The 21,113-nt window shown below is 41.6% G+C and overlaps 1 protein-coding gene across 1 annotated transcript in view; it reads right to left on the bottom strand.

The window, feature by feature from the left end:
* The window catches only part of LOC117513756 (carcinoembryonic antigen-related cell adhesion molecule 1-like), a 150,148-nt gene that overhangs the window by 82,832 nt on the left and 46,203 nt on the right, over nt 1–21,113 (bottom strand). The window contains exons 4-5 of the mRNA XM_034173991.1: nt 8,302–8,574; nt 6,760–7,029 (exon numbers count right to left, since the gene is read on the bottom strand). Coding sequence (XP_034029882.1) covers nt 6,760–7,029; nt 8,302–8,574 — 543 coding nt within the window. The remainder of the gene's footprint in view (nt 1–6,759; nt 7,030–8,301; nt 8,575–21,113) is intronic.

Raw genomic sequence — 21,113 nt, 5'->3', positions numbered from 1 at the left:
TTTTGAACAAAGTGTGTTAGCATTTGAAAAACGTGCTGTAAAAGTATAGTGTTTTGCAGGCGGTGAACTAGTAACTGAGAAAAGAGTTCATGGATTTTGGTGACTGTGGTCACTGAATGGATTTTGTGTGAAAGCACTAAAAAGTGATTCACAGTTTGGTCCACATGGACTTCTGTTTTGACCAATGCTTGTTAGCAATCAAAAAAAAAAAAAAAAAAAACCTGTAAATGTGCTCTTTACCAATATCACTGAAAAGAAAAAAAAATCAGATTTACCTAAGACATGGATGGCTGAAGCTGGAGATGTTTGATATCTCTGAGTTTGTTCATTGAAGGCCCGACAGCTGTAGTTTCCACTCTGATGCAGCTGGATGTTGTTCAGTCTGAGTTCTGGTCCAGAATGAGACAGTGTCTCTCCATTCAGATACCAGTCAAACTGGGCATTTGGTTTGGAATCAGCCGCACAGGACAAGGTGACATCTGATCCTTCCCAGTGGTATAGTTGTGATGGAGAAAGCATCAGATTAACATTTTCTGGACCAACTGAATGTAACAAGCAAACACAAAATAAGAATATAATGGATTGCCACAATATTATAAGAAAGGTTGTGTTTAGTTTTTACAAATTACAATAACAACAGACAACAATGTGCACAGACCGTACAAAAAATAAAGTTTACAGATACTTGTGCGGAGTTCCAGAAGGTTACGTATTAGGACCAAACTTTGCTATAATGTATAACTGTGTAAGGATTCATAGAAAAAGAAATATAGTACTTTGTTTGAAGATTATACGACTATTAAGTTGAGAAAGAAACGACAAATATTAAGAAGACAGTGTGGCAGAGAAAAAAATATTACATGTGAACCAATTTCTACTTTTTGTGACCATAGAATGAAGATTATGTATCAAACAATAACTGGCCATATCAACACTTTTGTATGTGCTATGGAAAAAAAACACACACACATTGCAATCCAGTGAAAACCAGATACACACTGGATTTTACAGCCTCTTTCAACTTTGCACTGTTCATTGGTTTACTGTGTCTAATTTACTGTGCAGAGGTGTGGAGTTGAACCGGAAACCTCCCACACTCAAACCAAATGCACTAAGTACTTGGCCACACCCCCTTATTACAACAATATTATACTAGTTCTAAAACAAAGATCACGTGGCGTTCTGCCGGCAACACTGACTAATTCGGTGTGCACTGACATCAACTAACTGATGATGGATGACCACTAGTGTGTTTACCCACAGTGTCTGAAAGAATTGTTACACTTGTGCGCATAGCTGAGATGAACAATGTGGACATTGTTTAAGAGTGCAGAGGGCACCACATTCAGGCAAAGGCACTGTAACTGAATGATCTGACAATATGATCTCAATTATTAAAACATTTTTCACATTACACTTTTTTCTCAGTGATTTTGGTGCATTTCCAAGAACAGAAGTGAAATTCTCAAAACTACTCATTCAACCTCCACAAACTCTAGTCACGTACAATTGCTCATTATTTTGAACAAAGATCAGGTCGCTGAGCTGGAGCCTATCCTAGCAGTCACAGGGCGTGAGGCGGGGTACACCCTGGACAGAACACCAGTCTGTTGTAGGGCCACATATAGACAAACACATTCATAACCGCATGCACACCTACGACAATTTAAAGATTCCAATCCACCTAATTTGCATGTCTTTGGATGTGGGAGGAAGGCAGAGCACCCAGAGATAACATGGGAAGAACACGCAAACTGCACACAAAAAGGCCACAGGTGGGAATCAATCCTGTGATATTCTTACTGTGAGGCAACAGTGCAAACCACTAATCCCCCGTGTTGTCCCCTATAAAACTAACAGTCCTTGTTTCATTACTTGAGTCATTACATGTAAAAAGTGTTGAACTAGGTGTCAAAATCTTTCACGCATTTTTTATATATTTCTTTCACATTTTTTTCCGGAGATGTCTCCTAAATTGATCTACTGGTCTCAGGTGAGTCTGAACTTTAACTAATAAGGACGGCTGTGTGGCGCATTAAATGTAGCCAGTGACCACATATGAACACAGCAGAGTGCGTAACATTTTTACAATACTGTGACAGAAATAGGACAGTGTCGTAGAAAAGGGGTGAGGATGCAGGGAGGAAAGCGACAAAACAGAGGAAGAAGAGGCCAAGTACAAAGGCCTGTTCTTGATTAAAATAGGGTTATGACTGTGGACCATGTACACAGTAAATTTTGCTGAGTAAAAGTAAAAAACACGATTGTAGAGTGAACTCAGCTCTACCGTTGTTGCAGACCGAACTGTCCCGTGCTCCACCCTGCCTCCACTCCACATGTGTCATTTCTGAGCTCAGCAGAGGACAGACTTTCTTCACTCAAAGCGATCAAATGGATTAATGTGATTATTAAGCATCAGATGACAAGGTAAAACATCTTAAATCATTCTAAAGTCAGTTTTAAGCAGAAACAAGACAATATTGGTGACGCTTGACAGACGCTCCGTGAATGCAACAGCTAGCAGCACGTGTAGCTGTGGCACTCTGATCGCTTCCCCTGCCTTTTCTGATGAAATAATGCTGAATTTATGTGGAAATGATTGTTGTACAAAAGCTTCAGATATCTGTCGCTGCGACAGATGATGACTGGAGTGCAGTTTGAAGCGGAAACAAGGTGATAATCGGTGAATCGCGGCTGATGACGCATGCTTAGGGCGGACCGTTCGGTCAGCGACACTGTCTAGTCAATTCAAGTGGTTCTACTCCAATAAGTGCTGATTTTACACTATGTTGAATTGATTTAGGCCTGTGGTAGACTATATTTAACTGTATTTGGACTGGGACTAAATGTTTTCCCAGCAGAGTAAATTTTACTCAGCACAGTTTACTGTGTAGTCAGTCATGGTCTTACAATGGTTGAGACTGGTCGAAGGGTGCAGCCAAATATTAGGAGGACCACTGTAAACTCAATTATTCAAACATTTCATTGGGAAAACAGGTTTGTTCAGTAATTCAAGACTATACTGTAATCTGTCCTGCACTGTAAACTGTAATTGTAATGTGTCATAAAGCTTGGAACAAGAAGTCTATTTTGTCACTTTTCACATTTTACTTTGCTCATTTAGTGTACTTACAGTGCTGGAACCTACTTACAGTACAATTTAAGGTACTGTACTATTTTAAAGTAGTACTGTATGTAATATGATTTACTGCAGTATATCTCACATTTACTGTACGTTACTGTAATTTTACTCTGCACCACATAGGATTGCAAGGCCACGTCACAGATGTGGAAGAGGGGCCCTTTAACTCCTCAACAAGAGAAAACCATTTGTGCAAAGGTGATTGTAAATAATGCTATTAGGGATACACCGATCCACAATTTTTCACTTCCGATCCGATTCCGATACCTGAATTTGGATATCTGCCGATACCGATACTTATTCAATCCGATACCAGACCTCTGTTTGCTTTAATATTATTATTATCATTATTGTTGATTTTCTTAAAAAGGAGACCTGAAAGTTGAGCTACAATTTGCCAGAAGGTCTACTTAAGATGGAAGCCTAGATTTGATGTTTTGGTGAAAGAATTAAGTACTTTCATTTTTTTATAGACTTTTATAGCCTTATTTATACAGACTTAAAGAGAAAAGACAGCACTCTTTCTCTCTCTGCCTGTCTCCCTCTCTCTCTGTCTGTCTACAGTATCTCTCGTTCGCTCTCTCTCTTTCTCACTTTTGCTTGCTCTCTCTCGCTTAATCTTAATCGCTCGCTTTCTCGCTCCCTCTGTCTCTCTTTTTCTTCCTCTCAAAAACAGCAATTTTCGTGCTGCGCAAACTTCAGACTTTTGGAAACACGAAGCCTTTCAACTGTAAAATAAATGTATCATCATCAGTGCTCACACACAGGATTTTAATGGAAACCTTTTCTCTTTCAGTGAACAGAATCGCTGTTTGCTCTCCTCCTCAGCTGCATGCTGAGCTGGCGTTTCACAGCCTTGGGACAGTAAAGCAGCTAACTTTTTAGTACACATTTTCAGCAACAATTCAGTTAATTTTTCGGAAAATCTGTGCTCAACAAACAGACAATTTGAACCGAAGAGCCGAGCAGAAATTTGCCGCTAACCGCAGCTAGAACACTGCAGAAGAGAGCTCTCTCAAACAGCCCGGCTTCAGAAAACCTCCCCCCTCCGCTTGGCAGTAAATAAGCAGAGAGCAAACAACAGTTGAGAGGATTCACAGTGGCTCTTCTCCGGTATCGGAAAATGTGCAGGTTGGATCAGTATTTTCCGATACGTGAATTACGCCAGTATCGGGTTCCAATACCGATTCAGGATCGGACCGGTCCCATCCCTAAATGCTATTAGACTGGAGGAGATACAGACGGCTAGAGCACGACAATGCGTTTGAGAACATTTAATCTGTTTCTATATGTACAATTGACAGAGTGCTAAGGATAAATCAGATCTGCATGAAACAATTATTCAGTGTGACTTTTGAAAGGAACAGTAACAGGGGAAAGAACTCAGTTACCAGTAAGTACAGGTATAACATTAATGTATACTATGCATATGGTACATATGTCTGTAAACAAATTACAGTAGCAAAGCGCCTTATGTGCGCACTGAATTCTAAAATCTGTAAAAACGGCCGACGTTGTCTTTGACTGTCGGAATATCGGACCATTTCCCGCTGACACAGGGACGTAATACATAAAGTACGTACGCTGGCAGTGTAGAGTACGTACCCTGGCAGGGATAAACCAATCGGAGAACATTACGTAATACGTAAAGTACGTACGCTGGTAGCGTAGAATATGTACGCTGCCAGCGATAAACCAATCAGAGAAGAGTCCGTGAGTCCGTGGTACGTACACTTACCTCCGCCACTCCTCTGGTAGTTACCGTATACTACAGGTATCCTGCAAAACAACATTTGTTTGTCTAAGGACCCCAGAAAATGGCGCCAGTGAAGAGACACGCTTACGAGGCACAATTCAAACTGCAGGCTATCAGTTACGCGGCTGTTCATGGGAATAGATCAGCTGTGAGAGGAAACAAGAAAATGAACTGCACCAAGTTAAAAAGACCAAACGGAGTTTCCGCAGAAACAAAGCGAGGTGGCCACAGCTAGAAGACCAACTCGAGCAATGGGTCACTGAACAAAGAACAGCCAGGAGAAGCGTCTCTACAGTCACCATTCAGCTGAAGGCAAAAACGATAGCGATGATTAGCGGGAACCTGGCATGTTTGATGGCGAAATTGCCCAGCTGTTCAATTCAGACACAGAAGATGAGGACTTCGATGGATTTGTGACAGAACTAAAATAAAAAACAATGTGAGTACCATATTGTTAAATACCGGTAGTTCAAAGTTGTTAAAAAGTTCAAATAAACTCACTGTTTTGCTTTCGTGACCTTTTTTTTTTTGTAGACTATATGTTTTAGCGTGCGCCTTTTGTAAGGGTTAAGTACCCGCTAATTGAGGGCGCGCTTTATAATCCAGTGCGCCTTATGGTGCAGAAAATACGGTACTGAGAGCTAAACAGTAGCAAGACTGGAAACCTCTGAATACACTGCGGAAAAGCGCAGAGAGAAAAAAGAAAAGTTAAAGCTGAACAACATGCTTCTGAGGGTCAAATCAAGTCTGAGACCATGTGCTGGTGCTGCACTCTGCCGCATCCACAGCACCATGGAACTGCCCCGTGTCATGGATGGAAACCACTGTTAAAGATTTTAACATTTTAACAACCACCCAGGCAGACAACTGGTCCTATTCTCACATCTCTAAAATAATAACCAGGTGACACGTGGGCGTACTCTTGGCCTTCTCAGCTACTGGGGTCCTCAACACTCAGGCACCTGCATGCTGGATCATGCACAGAGAAACAGGACACATGGCCAAAATGCTGGAGCTGACACTCCCTCACAATGCAAGTGATACTCCTCATCCTCATCCAAGTGTCTCTCAGGAACCACTTGTTTGATATGAAGTCATTCCAACAGTACCCAAGGATCAAAGACACTTAGTACCAATGACATCCAGGTGACTGGTTAGCATCCAAGTCTCACAACCACACAGCAAGACAGGCAGCACCAGGGTCCAAAAGACTTGTACCTTTATTTGCCTGCAAGATATCAGCATCACCAAACACCTCTGTCCAGTGACCTCATGACTCCATAAGTTCTTCCAAGGCCTGAAACCACCAGAATACAGCACCACAGGGGACTAAAGACTTGCTGCTTTTTCATTGTATTTCATTTAATTTTTGTTCCATGACAGATGATAAAAAGGGGGGAGAAGCCAAAATAACTTACTTTACAGATGCTGCAGTGGAGAGGATTGCGATCAAGAAGCCCACAGGTAGGAAAAAACTTAACTAAATATAGCTGCTTTAAGAGTTTGCAAACTTTTGTGTTGCTTTGCACCTAACATTAAGTTTCAAGTTTGTTTATTAGCTAACACTACCATTAAATGCTTGCAGTCACCGGGAGCCCAGTGGTTCATCACCACAGTGGAGACACAAGATCTGAGAAGACCACTTAAGGAGCCGTTCCTGTACATTTTAAAGAAATCTTTGGAGTAGTTTGAGTTTTTGCAGTGGAAACGGGCCTTGTAACAACAACAAAGACACCACAAAAACGAGTCAAACAAGTAAAAGAGCAGTTAAATTAATTAAAATATTTTATGTAAACATTTCATCAGACTGATTATGCTGTTTTTTTCTGTCAACAGTAAAAAAAAAAAGTTTGTTGCCTACAGTTAATGATCATGGTGTATGTAGCTTTTTCATGGCTGATGGGGTTGCTGAGAGTGCAGGAATATTCTCCATTGTTGGTTTTCTGCAGATGTTGAAAGTGTAACACTCTGTCCTCTTTATGAAGTGACATGTTTTTATCCAGGATCAGAGGTGAGCCGTCCTTCAGCCACGTTCTGCTAAAGATGGAGCCAACACCCTCACAGCTCAGGTTGACTGACTTCCCCTCCAGCAGGTTTTCTGATGCTTTGATTGAAGCACCTGATATTTTCTCTGTTGGGTGAAAAATAAAGTCTGTGAGAACAGTGAAAACCAGAACAAGTGTAACCATGAACTGTGACACAGCAAACCACCTAAATAAAGGAACGACAGTTTGTTCTTCTGAATAAAGGAACAAACAAGTTGTAATCATATTGTTCCCTGTATCATGAGTGAAATGTGGTTGTGTTGTGTTTCACTGTGTCACTGGTACAAAATGTTTGTTGGATGGACTGTGTCTGACAGAGAGACAGTTCAGACTTTTATTCCTCCTTGGATGAATGAGTTAAAGCAGAATTGTAACTGTGTTGACGTTCGATAGGTATAAGTCAGTAATCCCAGCTTCAGTGAGTAAAAGTCCAACTACATATTTGTTCCATCTGCCCACTAAACCATTTGATTTAAATTAGTTTAACTATTCAAGCAGGTTGATGCCCTAATCAGTGAAATCACCTGATTGAAGTGTACAGGTAGAAGCAGTACATGATGGGACTTTTACCCACTGAAGCTGGGATTACCCACCTCTGTCTATAGCTGCCATCAACACATAGGACATTATTATTAATTAAAGGTTTTCGTGTGTAAAAGCATGTGCAAACACTCACAAATATACCTGTATGCTGAGTTGCTAACATTGTACTATGAGGATAACGTGTCAAACGTGCAAAATAGTGTGTATTGTCTATTTAGCACATTTGCTTTTATGAATATGCGATTTGAGGTTTGTCCACTCAAGTGTGCAAAATTGTGGGAGGCAACATGCAAATGCAAGTGCAAACCCAGACAGTAGTCTGTCAACCACAACAAGCTTTTCCAACACAGGTCACACAAACAAAATATATAAAATAAAAAAAATAAAAAATCATTCATTGTAGACATTGGGCATATTTTACTTTTTTAACAAAACATCAGGACCACAACAGAGGAAATGATGGAGTTGGAGGCATCAGATAGAACTATGTCATCAACACTAAGACAGCACTTCATCATATGACCTAAAAGGCTGATGGCGAGTTGAGGAAGACATGACTCCAAAACTGACATTTTAAACATAAAAGAGCCCCAGTAATCATCTTGATGATGAACTATAAATTTTTACTGAGCTGCACACCAGAAGGGTGTCTTAACTTAAACATCTTTGAGGATTCACAAGTTCTCAATAGGTAAACTGGTATGTAAAGTGTACAACTCTGACAGACTGAATTCATTCACAGTTCTCCTGTTGTACAGTGATTAAATGTACTCTTTCCCCATATCACTGAAAAGAAAATCATTTTTCAGATTTACCTAAGACATGGATGGCTGAAGCTGGAGATGTTTGATCTATCAGAGTTTGTTCATTGAAGGCCCGACAGCTGTAGTTTCCAGTCTGATTCTGCTGGATGTTATTCAGTCTGAGGTCTGGTCCAGAATGAAACAGTTTCTCTCCATTCAGATACCAGTCAAACTGGGCAGCTGGCTTGGAATCAGCCACACAGGACAAGATGACATCTGATCCTTCCAAATGGTATAGCTCGCGTGGAAAAACTGTCAATGTAACATTGTCTGGGCCAAATGGATCTGACAAGCAAACACAAAAAGAATGTAATAGATTATAACATTATTAGAAGGGTGTTTTTAGTTTTTACAAATTAACAATAACAACAGACAACAAAGTGCACAGACTGCACAAAAAATTAAGTTTACAGGCAGTTGTGTGGTATTCCAAAACGTTAAGTATTAGGACCAAACTTTGGTAGATGATGTATAACTGTAAGGAATCACAGGAAATGAAATGCAGTGCATCTGGAAAGTTTTCACAGAGATTCACTTTTTTCCACATTTTGTTATGTTCCAGTCATATTCCAAAATGGAGTAAATTAATTTTTCCCATCAAATTTCTACTCACAACAACCCATAATGACAATATGAAAAAAAAGGTTTTTTGAAATGAAATTTATTAACAATAAAAAACTAGGAAATCACATGTACATAAGTATTCACACCCTTTGCTCAATACTTTGTTGATGCACCTTTGGCAGCGATTACAGCCTCAAGTCTTCTTGAATATGATGCCACAAGCTTGGCGCACCTATCTTTGGGCAGTCTTGTCCATTCCTCTTTGCAGCACCTTTCAACCTCCATCAGGTTGGATGGGAAGCGTTGGTGCACAGCCATTTTCAGATCTCTCCAGATCAGATTCAATCAGATTTAGGTCTGTGGCTCTGGCTGGACCACTCAAGGACTTTCACAGAGTTGTCATGGAGACACTCCTTTGATATCTTGGCTGTGTGCTTAGGGTCAATGTCCTGCTAAAAGATGAACCTTCGCCCTAGTCCGAGGTCAAGAGCACTCGAGCAGGTTTTCATCCAGGATGTCTCTAAATTGCTGCATTCATCTTTCCCTCAATCCTGAGTAGTCTAATTCCTGCCACTGAAAAACATCCCCACAGCATGATGCTGACACCACCATGCTTCACATGCTTGATAGTCTGAGAGTCCTTCAGGTGCCTTTTGGCAAACTCCAGGCAGGCTGCCATGTGCGTTTTACTAAGAAGTGGCTTCCCTCTGGCCACTCTACCATACAGGCCTGATTGGTGGATTGCTATAGAGACGGTTGTCCTTCTGGAAGGTTTTTATCTCACCACAGAGGAATGCTGGAGCTCTGACAGAGTGACCATTAGGTTCTTATCACCTCCCTGTGTTAGAACATTCGCCCCTGATCACTCAGTTTAGATGGGCAGCCAGTTCTAGAAAGAGTCCTGGTGGATCCGAACCTCTTCCGTTTATGGATGATGGAGGACGCTGTGCTCATTGGGACCTTCAAAACAACAGAAATGTTTCTGTACTTCTCTTCCCCAGATTTGTGCCTCGAGACAATCCTGTCTGGGAGGTCTACAGACAATTCCTTTGACTTCATGCTTGGTTTGTGCTCTGACATGCTGTGTTAACTGTGGGATCTTATATGTAGAAAGGTGTGTGTCTTTCCAAATAATGTCTAATCAACTGAATTTATCCCAGGTGGACTCCAATTAAGCTGTAGAAACATCTCAAGGATGATCAGTGGAAACAAGATGCACTTGAGCTCAAGTTTGAGCTTCATGGCAACTGATGTGAATCTTTATGTGTATGTGATTCCTTAGTTTTTTATTTTGGAAAAATCTAAAAAAAAAAAAAACTTTTTCACATTGTCATTATGGGGTGTTGTGTGTAGAATTTTGAGGAATTTTTGGAATAAGGCTGTAACATAACAAAATGTGGAAAATACTTTATGGATGCACCGTACTTTGTTTGGAGAATATACTAATATTAAGTTTAGAAAGAAATGTCAAATATTAAGAACATGGTATGGCAAAGAAAAAAAAATACATGTGAAACAATTTCTACTTTTGGGGGCCATGGAATGAATATTATGTTTCAAACAATAACTGGCCATATTGACACTTAAATGTCATATTTTTTCATGCACTATCAACGATGGAAAAAACCCCACATTGAAATCCAGTGAAGACCAGACATACACTGGATTTTACAGCCTCTTTGAACTTTGGACTGTTCATTGGTTTATTGTGTCTAATTTACTGGCAGAGGTGTGGAGTAAAAGTAAGTAAGTCCCTTTGGCTGCTCCCTTGTTTGCACACAGCAAATCCAAGGTGGATCTGCATGTTGAATTGGCACAAGTTTTACGCCGGATGCCCTTCCTGACGCAACTCCACATTACATGGAGAAATGTGGCAGGGGTGGGATTTGAACCCGGAACCTTCTGAACTGAAACCAAGCGCATTAACCACTTGGCCACCACCCCTGCACGGTTACAATACGTCAATACAACTAACAACCATACGACAAGAAAGCTGATCATATTAATCTATGTTGTAATCACAATATGTAAGGTTTTTTTAGACACACGGAAAATTTTCTTGATTTAGTTGAGTTCAAGATTACGAAATAAAATAATAAATAATAATAACTTCCTACTTGGTCATATACAAAAGTTGTTCTTGAATTCAACTGTTGTGAAAAGTTATGAAGGATGGGGAAACCTGAATTTCAAAAAGGAGTTCGTTCTTACCACACTGGAGAGTCAACGTGTTTTGGTTCATGTGGATGACTTATGTCGTTATCTGTCTATGCATTTTAAAGAAAACAAAATCACCAAAAGGAATTGCACGAGAAAGTTTAAAAAATGAGATATAATAAGATTAGCTGTATCATATAATTTTTATTTTAATGGTAAAAATCTTTTTGTGTGTCCTTTTAAACTGTGCTTTTTATTGTGTGTGCTGGTATGTGTCTGACTTCTTTTAAGTGCCAAAATGAATGCAACAAACTAACATGGAATTATTACAATGTTCTCGTAAGACCCTTTGAATGCTCCTTTGTTTTCACTTGGGATCGCCACAGCAGATCCAAGGTGGATCTGCATGTTGATTTGGAAGTTTTATACCGGATGCCCTTCCTGGTGCAACTCCACATTACAACCCCAATTCCAATGAAGTTGGGATGTTGTGTAAAATGTAAATAAAAACAGAATACAATGATTTGGGAATTTCCTTCCCACTGTCACCAAGTGCTTGCTCACAGGGGGTCGTTTTGACCGTTGGGGTTTTTCTGTAATTATTGTATGGCCTTGCCTTACAATATAAAGCGCCTTGGGGCAACTGTTTGTTGTGATTTGGCGCTATATAAATAAAATTGATTTGATTTGATTTGCAAATCCTCTTCAACCTATATTCAATTGAATACACCACAAAGACAAGATATTTAATGTTCAAACTGATAAACTTTATTGTTTTTGTGCAAATATTTGCTCATTTTGAAATGGATGCCTGCAACACGTTTCAAAAAAGCTGGAACAGTGGTATGTTTACCACTGTGCTACATCACATTTCCTTTGAACAACATTCAATAAGCTTTGGGAACTGAGGACACTAATTGTGAGTGTCATGATTAGGTATAAAAAGAGCATCCCCAAAAGGCTCAGCCGTTCACAAGCAAAGATGGGGCGAGGATCACCACTTTGTGAACAACTGTGTGGAAAAAACACTCCAACAGTTTAAGAACAATGTTTCTCAACATTCAATTGCAAGGAATTTAGGGATTCCATCATCTACAGTCCATAATATTATCAGAAGATTCAGAGAATCTGGAGAACTTTCTACACGTAAGTGCCAAGGCCGAAAACCAACATTGAATGCTTGTGACTTTCGATCTCTCAGGTGGCACTGCATTAAAAACAGACATCATTCTGTAAAGGATCTTACCACGTGGGCTCAGGAAAACTTCAGAAAACCACTGTCAGTTAACACAGTTTGTCACCACATTTACAAGTTAAAACCATACAGCAACAACATCCAGAAATGCTGCCACCTTCTCTGGGCCCAAGCTCATTTGAAATGGACAGACACAAAGTGGAAAAGTGTGCTGTGGTCTGATGAGTCCACATTTCAAATTGTTTTTATAAATCATGGACGTCATATCCTCCGGACAAAAGAGGAAATAGACCATTCAGATTGTTACCAGTGCAAAGTTCAAAATCCAGCATCTGTGACGGTATGGAGGTGTGTTAGTGTCCATGGCATGGGCAACTTACACATCTGTGATGGCACCATCAATGCTGAAAGGTACATCCAGGTTTTGGAGCAACACATGCTGCCATCCAAGCAACGTCTTTTTCAGGGACATCCCTGTTTCCCTCCAGCTTCAAGTCACATTCTGCACGTGTTACAACAGCGTGGCTTCGTAGTAAAAGAGTGCAGGTACTAGACTGGCCTGCCTACAGTCCAGACCTGTCGCCCATTGAAAATGTGTGGTGTATTATGAAGTGCAAAATACGACAACGGAGACCCCAGACTGTTGAACAACTGAAGTCGTACATCAAGCAAGAATGGGAAAGAATTCCACCTACAAAGCTTCAACAATTAGTGTCCTCAGTTCCCAAATGCTTATTGAGTGTTGTTAGAAGGAAAGGTGATGTAACACAGTGGTAAACATACCACTGTCCCAGGTTTTTTTGAAACGTGTTGCAGGCATCCATTTCAAAATAAGCAAATATTTGCACAAAAACAATAAAGTTTATCGGTTTGAACATTAAATATCTTGTCTTTGTGGTGTATTCAACTGAATATAGGTTGAAGAGGATTTGCAAATCATTGTATTCTGTTTTTCTTTTACATTTTACACAACATCCCAACTTCATTGGAATTGGGCTTGTACATGGAGAAATATGGCAGGAGTGGGGTTTGAACCAGGAACTTCCCACACTCAAGCCACTTGGCTGCCACCCCCATATTACAATAATATTACACTATTGTTAAAACAAAAATTATGCAGCGTCCTGCCTGAGACATTGACAAATTCAGTATTCACTGACGTCAACTAACTGCTGATGGATGACCACGAGTGACTAGTGTTTGAATGAATTGTTCGAATTGTGCACACAGATGAGATAAACAATACTGACATTACTATTTAATTTCAGATTGCAGAGGGCACCACATTCAGGCAAAGTCACTGTAACTCAATGATCTTGCAATATGATCTGTTATTAAAACTTTTTTTCACATTACACTTTTTCTCAGTCATGTTAGTGCATTTCTCAGAATAGAAGTGAAGGTCTCAAACCTACTCATTCAACCGCCACAACATCTAATCACATGTGCACATCACAGTAGGAATTTCTCATGAATTTGAACAAAGAGCCAATGCTTTTGCAAATCATGCATTTGTTTAATTATGACTGCCTGCTGTTTTTAACATTATCATTCTCATGTCGGTCAAAATGTAGTATACTGGTTGCATGCTGAATAGTTATTCCCGATAAAACTCACAATCTTCAACTGTTTAAAGCCTCCGTCCCACCGAGTGAAGGAGTGAAGAAGGAGCCACGCACCCTGTTTTTTTTTTTTTGTTTCGTGAGCTATCGTGGCATTATAGTGGCTCAGAGTGGCTCTTAGAGGCATTATCTTCAGTTAACGAGGCTCCTCTCTGAGCGTGGCGCTAATTTCAAGATGTTCAAAATTTAGCAACAACAGCGTGGCGCAGTTTGTGTTCGAGTTACTGCAACGGCTTAGAGGCATTTGCGTGGTGCTTACGAGTCTGCAAAAAGTCCATTATCCATGCGCCTGGCACCTTCGCAGGACCTCAGAGGCTATTTTTGGAGCGGCTCCTCCTCTTGCGCACACAATTGAACCTGCTCTGTGCGCTGGACTCTACATATTTTGTAGTGGATTAATCATTTTCTGCCAAACCTTGGATGGTGAAAACACTTCTAATCAGTTCTGGCATCACAGAGGACTGTTTCATCTGGACACTTTTTTTCCTCTCTTTCCTGCTCCATGTGGGATGTATTTTGAGCAGCTTAAGGTAATTATTTTTAATGTTTTTTTTATAGCTTGATAAATCAGTTCCTTGCTATAAAAGTATGTCTGTATGTTGATGTCTGTTGTATGTAAAAGTATGTTGATTTAATATCTTGTTAATGGATCACTGTGTGTGCGCACTGAGGCAGGACCCGAGAGGCTATTTTTGGAGCGGGTCTCCTCTTTGCGCACCAAATTCCACCTGCTCTGTGCGCTGGACTCTATATAAAATAATTATTCTGTAGCGGATTAATCATTTTCTGTCAAACCTTGGATGCCGAAAATACCTGTAATTACTTCTGGAATTAATGTATCACATGAGCTCCGCTGTGTGTGCGCACTGACGCACTGAGGCAGTAGTGACTCCTCATCACGCTTCAAACGAGCATTTAGGCAGAACGCCAGCTCACAAAAGAGTGATATTTCAGTCAATATTGGACGAACACAAAGTTAAAATCTGGGTGACTGCGTGAAAGTGGATGTGTTTAAAGCCATAGAAGATAATAACTCCAGTGGAGCAGCTAAGAGCTGTGCGGCAGCACAGGTGGAGAGCGCGCAAAAGAGCGATTTTGAAGACATAACACAAAGTTAAAAGTTGTATCATGGTGACTTGTAAGCTGCGGATGAAATAAAGAAATATATATATTGAAAATGATCCACAGGTGTATATAATAAAACGGCCACTTCATTCTGTATGCAGAACGGCACCGCGCGCAAAAGAGCACTTTTCAGAAATAAACAGACGAAGACAAAGTCAAAAGTGGAATCACGTTGTAAAAATGATTGTGCTTAAAGCCAGGGAAAGGAAACCAGAAAGAGCAGAGAGGCGGCTGTCCATGAAAGGACAACAGCAGCGTGCGCGCAAAAGAGCGATTTTGCAGAAATAAACGGACAAGCATAAAGTTTTGTGTGTTTAAAGCCGCAAAAAAAAAAAAAAAAAGCCAGAGAGCCGCGGAGCCAGCAAGGAGCACAGAGGCGGCTCTCCAGGAACCCGTGGTTCGGTCTAGCTGGTCTGGTGCATTACAGGTGGACTGCAGCCTGGCGCACAATGCACAACTGCAGAACTGTGATGGAGTGTCAGCTTTCAGGCTCCTCTCCTGTGGAACCAGCTCCCAATTCAGATCAGGGAGACAGACACCCTCTCTACTTTTAAGATTAGGCTTAAAACTTTCCTTTTTGCTAAAGCTTATAGTTAGGGCTGGATCAGGTGACCCTGAACCATCCCTTAGTTATGCTGCTATAGACGTAGACTGCTGGGGGGTTCCCATGATGCACTGTTTCTTTCTCTTTTTGCTCTGTATGCACCACTCTGCATTTAATCATTAGTGATCGATCTCTGCTCCCCTCCACAGCATGTCTTTTTCCTGGTTCTCTCCCTCAGCCCCAACCAGTCCCAGCAGAAGACTGCCCCTCCCTGAGCCTGGTTCTGCTGGAGGTTTCTTCCTGTTAAAAGGGAGTTTTTCCTTCCCACTGTAGCCAAGTGCTTGCTCACAGGGGGTCGTTTTGACCGTTGGGGTTTTACATAATTATTGTATGGCCTTGCCTTACAATATAAAGCGCCTTGGGGCAACTGTTTGTTGTGATTTGGCGCTATATAAAAAAATTGATTGATTGATTGATTGATTTTTGGACTGCGTTAAAAAAAAAAAAAGAAGGGACATCTTTAAATGCTGCTGTGAATCTGTGAATTGAAAACCCACACTTTGAAGGGACCGGTGTGGGAGAGCTGGAGGTTTGGACCAAACTCATGCCTAAACGTGCACCAACATGGCGTTATCATGGCGCTATCATGGCGCTATCATGGCACTACGTGGCTTAGTGTAGCTGATGTGAGCCATTCGAGGCTGTAATGACAGGTCGGTCGTGGCTCGCTAGAGGCTGCTACGCGGCACATGCGGGGTACAGAGAGGCACATAGAGGCACCTTCATAGTGGATACGTGTTAAGATGAAAACGTGGGTCATTCTTCAAATAATCACCTCACACCCTTGCGTGGCTCCTTCTTCAGCCTTCATTATTCGGTGGGACCGAGGCTTAACCAAGATAGGGTCATGGGGGGCTGGAGCCTATCCCAGCAGTCATAGGGGGCGAGGTGGCCTGTCGCAGGGCCACATATAGACAAACAAACACATTCATACCTGCATGCACACCTACACACAAGTTCCAATCCACCGAACCTGCATGTCTTTGGATGTGGAAGGAAGATGAAGCACCCAGAGGCAACCCACGCAAACATGGGGAGAACACGCAAACTCCACACAGAAAGGCCACAGGTGGGAATTGATCCCATGACCTTCTCGTTGTGAGGTAACAGTGCTACACACTAATCCACTGTGCTGCCCCCTATAAAACTAATAGTCCTTATTTCATTGCTTGTGTCATTACATGTGTAACAAAGGCCAGCAGGAGTCACTGTGCATATGTAGTTAGTAAACCTCACTCCCAACAGCTCAAAAGGATTCTCTGGTCACAAACCCAGAGCCCTGGGTTTTAGCCTTCTGGTTAGAGAGTCCGACTCCCATGCCGGAGATCGCACGTTTGCATACAACACAACGCAGAGTTCAGCCACTACACGTAAAAAGTGTGGAACTAGTTGTCAAAATCTTTCAAGCATATTTTATGCATTTCTTTCACTTTTTTTCTGGAGATGTCTCCTAAATTGATCTACTGGTCTCAGATAAGCCTCAATTTTCACTAATGAGGAGGGATGTGTGGGGCTTTAAATGTAACCAGTTATCAACCAGTTCCCTACAGTCACTCAGTGCTGAATTCCATGATCCCTCAAATAGTAAGCACATATGAACAGAGCAGGGCATAGTGCATACCATATTTACAATACTGTGACACAGAAATAGGTCAGCACCACGTGTCATAAAGCTTGGAACAAGAAGTCTACTTTTGTCACTTTTTACAATATACATTTACTGTGCTTATTTGCAGTATTGTAGTGTATTTACAGTACTGTAGCATACTTACAGTAAGGATTAGCCATATTTATGGTACTGCAGTAAATATCATGTTTACTGTGCGTTACTGTGATTTTACTCTACACCACATAGGCTCACAAGACCACCTCACAGAGGTGGAAGAGGGGCCCTTTGTAAGCCCCCGTCACACATAGCAAGAATGTGGAGGAACCAGCCCGACATGGCAAATACTGCCATAATCCGACACGGTTGGGAGGAAAAGAGGTGTGGTCAGCCGTGTTAGAACGCATCCGGACTACCTCGTCCACACTTGCACGATGGCATCCAAACCACATGTAGACAATAGGTGGATGACACAGACTGCTGTCAGACAGCCGTAAAAGGCGCTGCAGACTGTCCGATGTTCAAACGTCTAGGTGGAAAACACGGGACTGGAGTGCGGTGTTCCTCACACGTATATGTGCATGTGTGCAGCGTGCATGTGTGCGTGGCCCACGTGCACTGCGTGCACACACGTTGGGCTGTAATTATCACTCAGCCGTGTGTCTGTGTGTGTATGTATGCACATACATATGAGCCGTGGCATGCACACTTAGTGCCACTCAACAGCTTCGCTGAAAGTTTGCTGGCAGTGGGCCATGCTGTCCCCTGTGTCAGACGGAGCCTTTCCAGCGAACTTTAACTTCTTTTTTGCTTACTTCAGAAGCACAACACAACTCAGGACACTGTGATGGTTGGATTATCACATGGGAATTATTTTCTATTTTAGGTGAGAGGATTTTAATCACAGGCTGCCGGTTTCGGCTCCACATCCACAGCCGTGCTGTGAAACACTCCTGGACCGCTGTTGGAGGTGAGACTCATGTTTATTCATTCTGTCACAGCCTAGCACAACAGTTCCATGTCATATCGCCTACAGAGTTAGCAGTTGATTATTTATTACAGCATGAGATCCCTTCAGCTCCGAGCCTGACACGTGCAATGATGCCTTACTGCGCACCATGGAGAGGGGCAGCTGGCCATGTTATATACAGTTATGATGGAGACAATATTCACAATATTTCAGTTGCCCGTGGGAAGGAATGGAATCTGTACTGTAAGGTCTATTGTGGATATAACAGCCTGTTCAGATTTGCGGCGGCGTGTGCACAGTAGCACACGATGCTTTCAGTTTGATAGCTGCTGTTCACATACACTGTACATTATAATAATTCATAATTATCATGATGAAGCCTGCCACATACATTCAGCTAGGTTTAGCCGGATACTCATTTCAGACGAGTATCCTGTACGGATAAAGCATTGAGGAGTAAGAGCATGATACGAGCAAAACTTGTCAATATCCGTGCTAATGCTGAAGGAAAATCCTCATTGGGTAACTGACTGCCTTCACACTCTGTGATTGGCCAGTCACACACAGCGCCCACCCGTCCCTACACAGACACGTCTCTCCAGCCTTCCAACGTCTCTGGCTTCAATGTGCGTGTGCATGCACACGTTGTCAGGACAACGGAGCTGCAGGTGGGTGTGGAGTTGGACAGCACAGACTCACTGCAAATATGATCACACACCGGCGCTTGACTTTGATTTTGTTTTAATGCGTCAAGGTCACCGTTCGCTTTGTTGTTCTTTTGTTAGTTTTGGTTTCATTTCAGTTTCATTCATAGTCCACTTTTTCTCAATGATTTGGGACTTTAGGACTTTTTTCCTTCATTCAGCAAAGGTGTTTCTTCAGCTCCCCTCTATTTTGGTTTGTATGATATTTAAAGTTACTTGAACTTGTTTCGTAACGTACGCGGTGCATTTGACAAGACAGAGCTGAAAAATGACTCGTGTCACGTCGGTCACTGCCTCCACTCAGTCAGGATTTTTGTTTGTTTTTTTAACCATATACTTGCTCTTAGTTTGGCTGGTGATATACAGTCAGTTGGAAAACTTTGCTCATACCGAACACGGTGCGTTTGAGAATACAGTGAACAAGGCTGACATATTATTTCCCTGTTTGGCATTACTGGATGATTGCATGAACAGTCTTACAGACCACTTACACACATATAGCTGAACACACAAAGTAGCCTCTATTAATATTTTTATTGTATATGGCTGCATGCAGTGTCTGACACTTTCTCACCGCAGTTAATAAAAATTTCTGGTTAAACCACGCACACTTCTGGTTTAGACTCCACCCACTCTGAGTGCAGATATGGATACAGATCATTTAGATGGTTGAACACATACAGATAGTGGTGTACTTGCTCATACCTACTGTAATTTCAACAGTTCCTTTGCACTCCGGAGGGAGGGTGGACATTATTATACATGGCATGTGCAGGTCATACCAACAGGCTTTGCCGTGCCAGATCCAGCTCGTGGTTCCCTCACATGCACTCAAATTGTTTCGGATCCCGTTTTGCCGCCATCAGAATATGTAAATTGTGGTCAGATGGTCCTCAGACTGCACATGGATCACTGTTGGATTGGTGTCCCATCTCTACAGCACCCAGGGGGTTTTGAATATGTGCATCACACTCTGGGCCACCAGACGATTTTGACCAACTGTGTGGACTTCCGCAGATGGCTGTCAGAACGTTTTGGAACTGAAATCCGACACTTTTCGGATGTGTGCCAATTCATAATTCTAACGCCATTCTGTGTGAGTGTGTGTGATTGTGATATGTGTGACAGGGGTATTACTCCTCAGCAAAAGAAAACCATTTGTGCAAAGGTGATTGCAAATAATGGTATTAGACTGGAGGGGATGCAGACAGCTGTGACAGAGAACGACAATACGTTTGAGAACATTTAATCTGTTTCTATATGTACAATTGACAGAGTGCTAAGGATAAATCAGATGTGCAACTTTACTGTATATAGTTTTCAAATAGGCCACACAAACACTGTTTCATACTGTCTTGAGTATTTTCAGCTCGTGTCACCAACATCTGACTTTTGTTTTGCATTGGAAAATACTTACAGAGGAAACTGTCATAGTGATAATATGACAAAGGCAGTTGACTATCTTGTTCATGAACAACGGCATAAGGACTTCTCATTTTGATGACACTGACAGATTCACTGACATAAATTCTTGCTGTTGAGGCACAAACAGCATTTTGAGCAAGTGCCATGCTTTTGCAGGTTATTCACTATATTTTGCGGTGTGCACTAACTGTTTTGAGAAAAGCAAAACAATGTTAATGATGATTTGACAAATGCATGAAAGTGACTGAGAAAAACTGTAAACCACTGCTTTACACAGCAACACTATGTGTTTAACAGTATGGCATAAATAATTTCAGCCAGGCATTCTGAACCAAACTGAATCCATCAAAAAAAATCACTTGATGCACCTTTCAAACGGGAGAATTCCTGGTACATTTGCAAGTTTTATAATCATGATTCCTAAACAAAATTACAATATGTGGACGTCATTGGAACCTTACCTTGCACAGCAGTCCTGCTCTGAGTCCACCTGATCCCATCCAGTCTGAGAAGTGAAGCAGAGTCGGTCTTGGTTTGTACTTGGCAGGGAGGCCTTGGTTTGTACTTGGCAGGGAGGCCTTGGTTTGTACTTGGCAGGGAGGCCGCTTGGTAAGACGAGGATCTGTGTGTTTCTCCATATATACGGTAATTGGAGTTGCGCCAGGAAATGCATCTGGTGTAAACTTTGTGCCAAATCCCAATGCAGATCTGTTGTGGTGGCCCCAAGAAGCTCAACAACAACATTGGAAACCTTCTTTGGAACAAATTCATGATTCAGGCAATAAAACCCCAAATGCAATGTTTTGAAGCAGATTTGTGTAAGTACAGTGCATTTGATGATAAAATTGTGAA

The sequence above is a fragment of the Thalassophryne amazonica genome, chromosome 7 (assembly GCF_902500255.1).
Source record: "Thalassophryne amazonica chromosome 7, fThaAma1.1, whole genome shotgun sequence".
Lineage (NCBI taxonomy): Eukaryota > Metazoa > Chordata > Actinopteri > Batrachoidiformes > Batrachoididae > Thalassophryne > Thalassophryne amazonica.
This window is presented reverse-complemented; position numbering and strand designations above follow the sequence as displayed.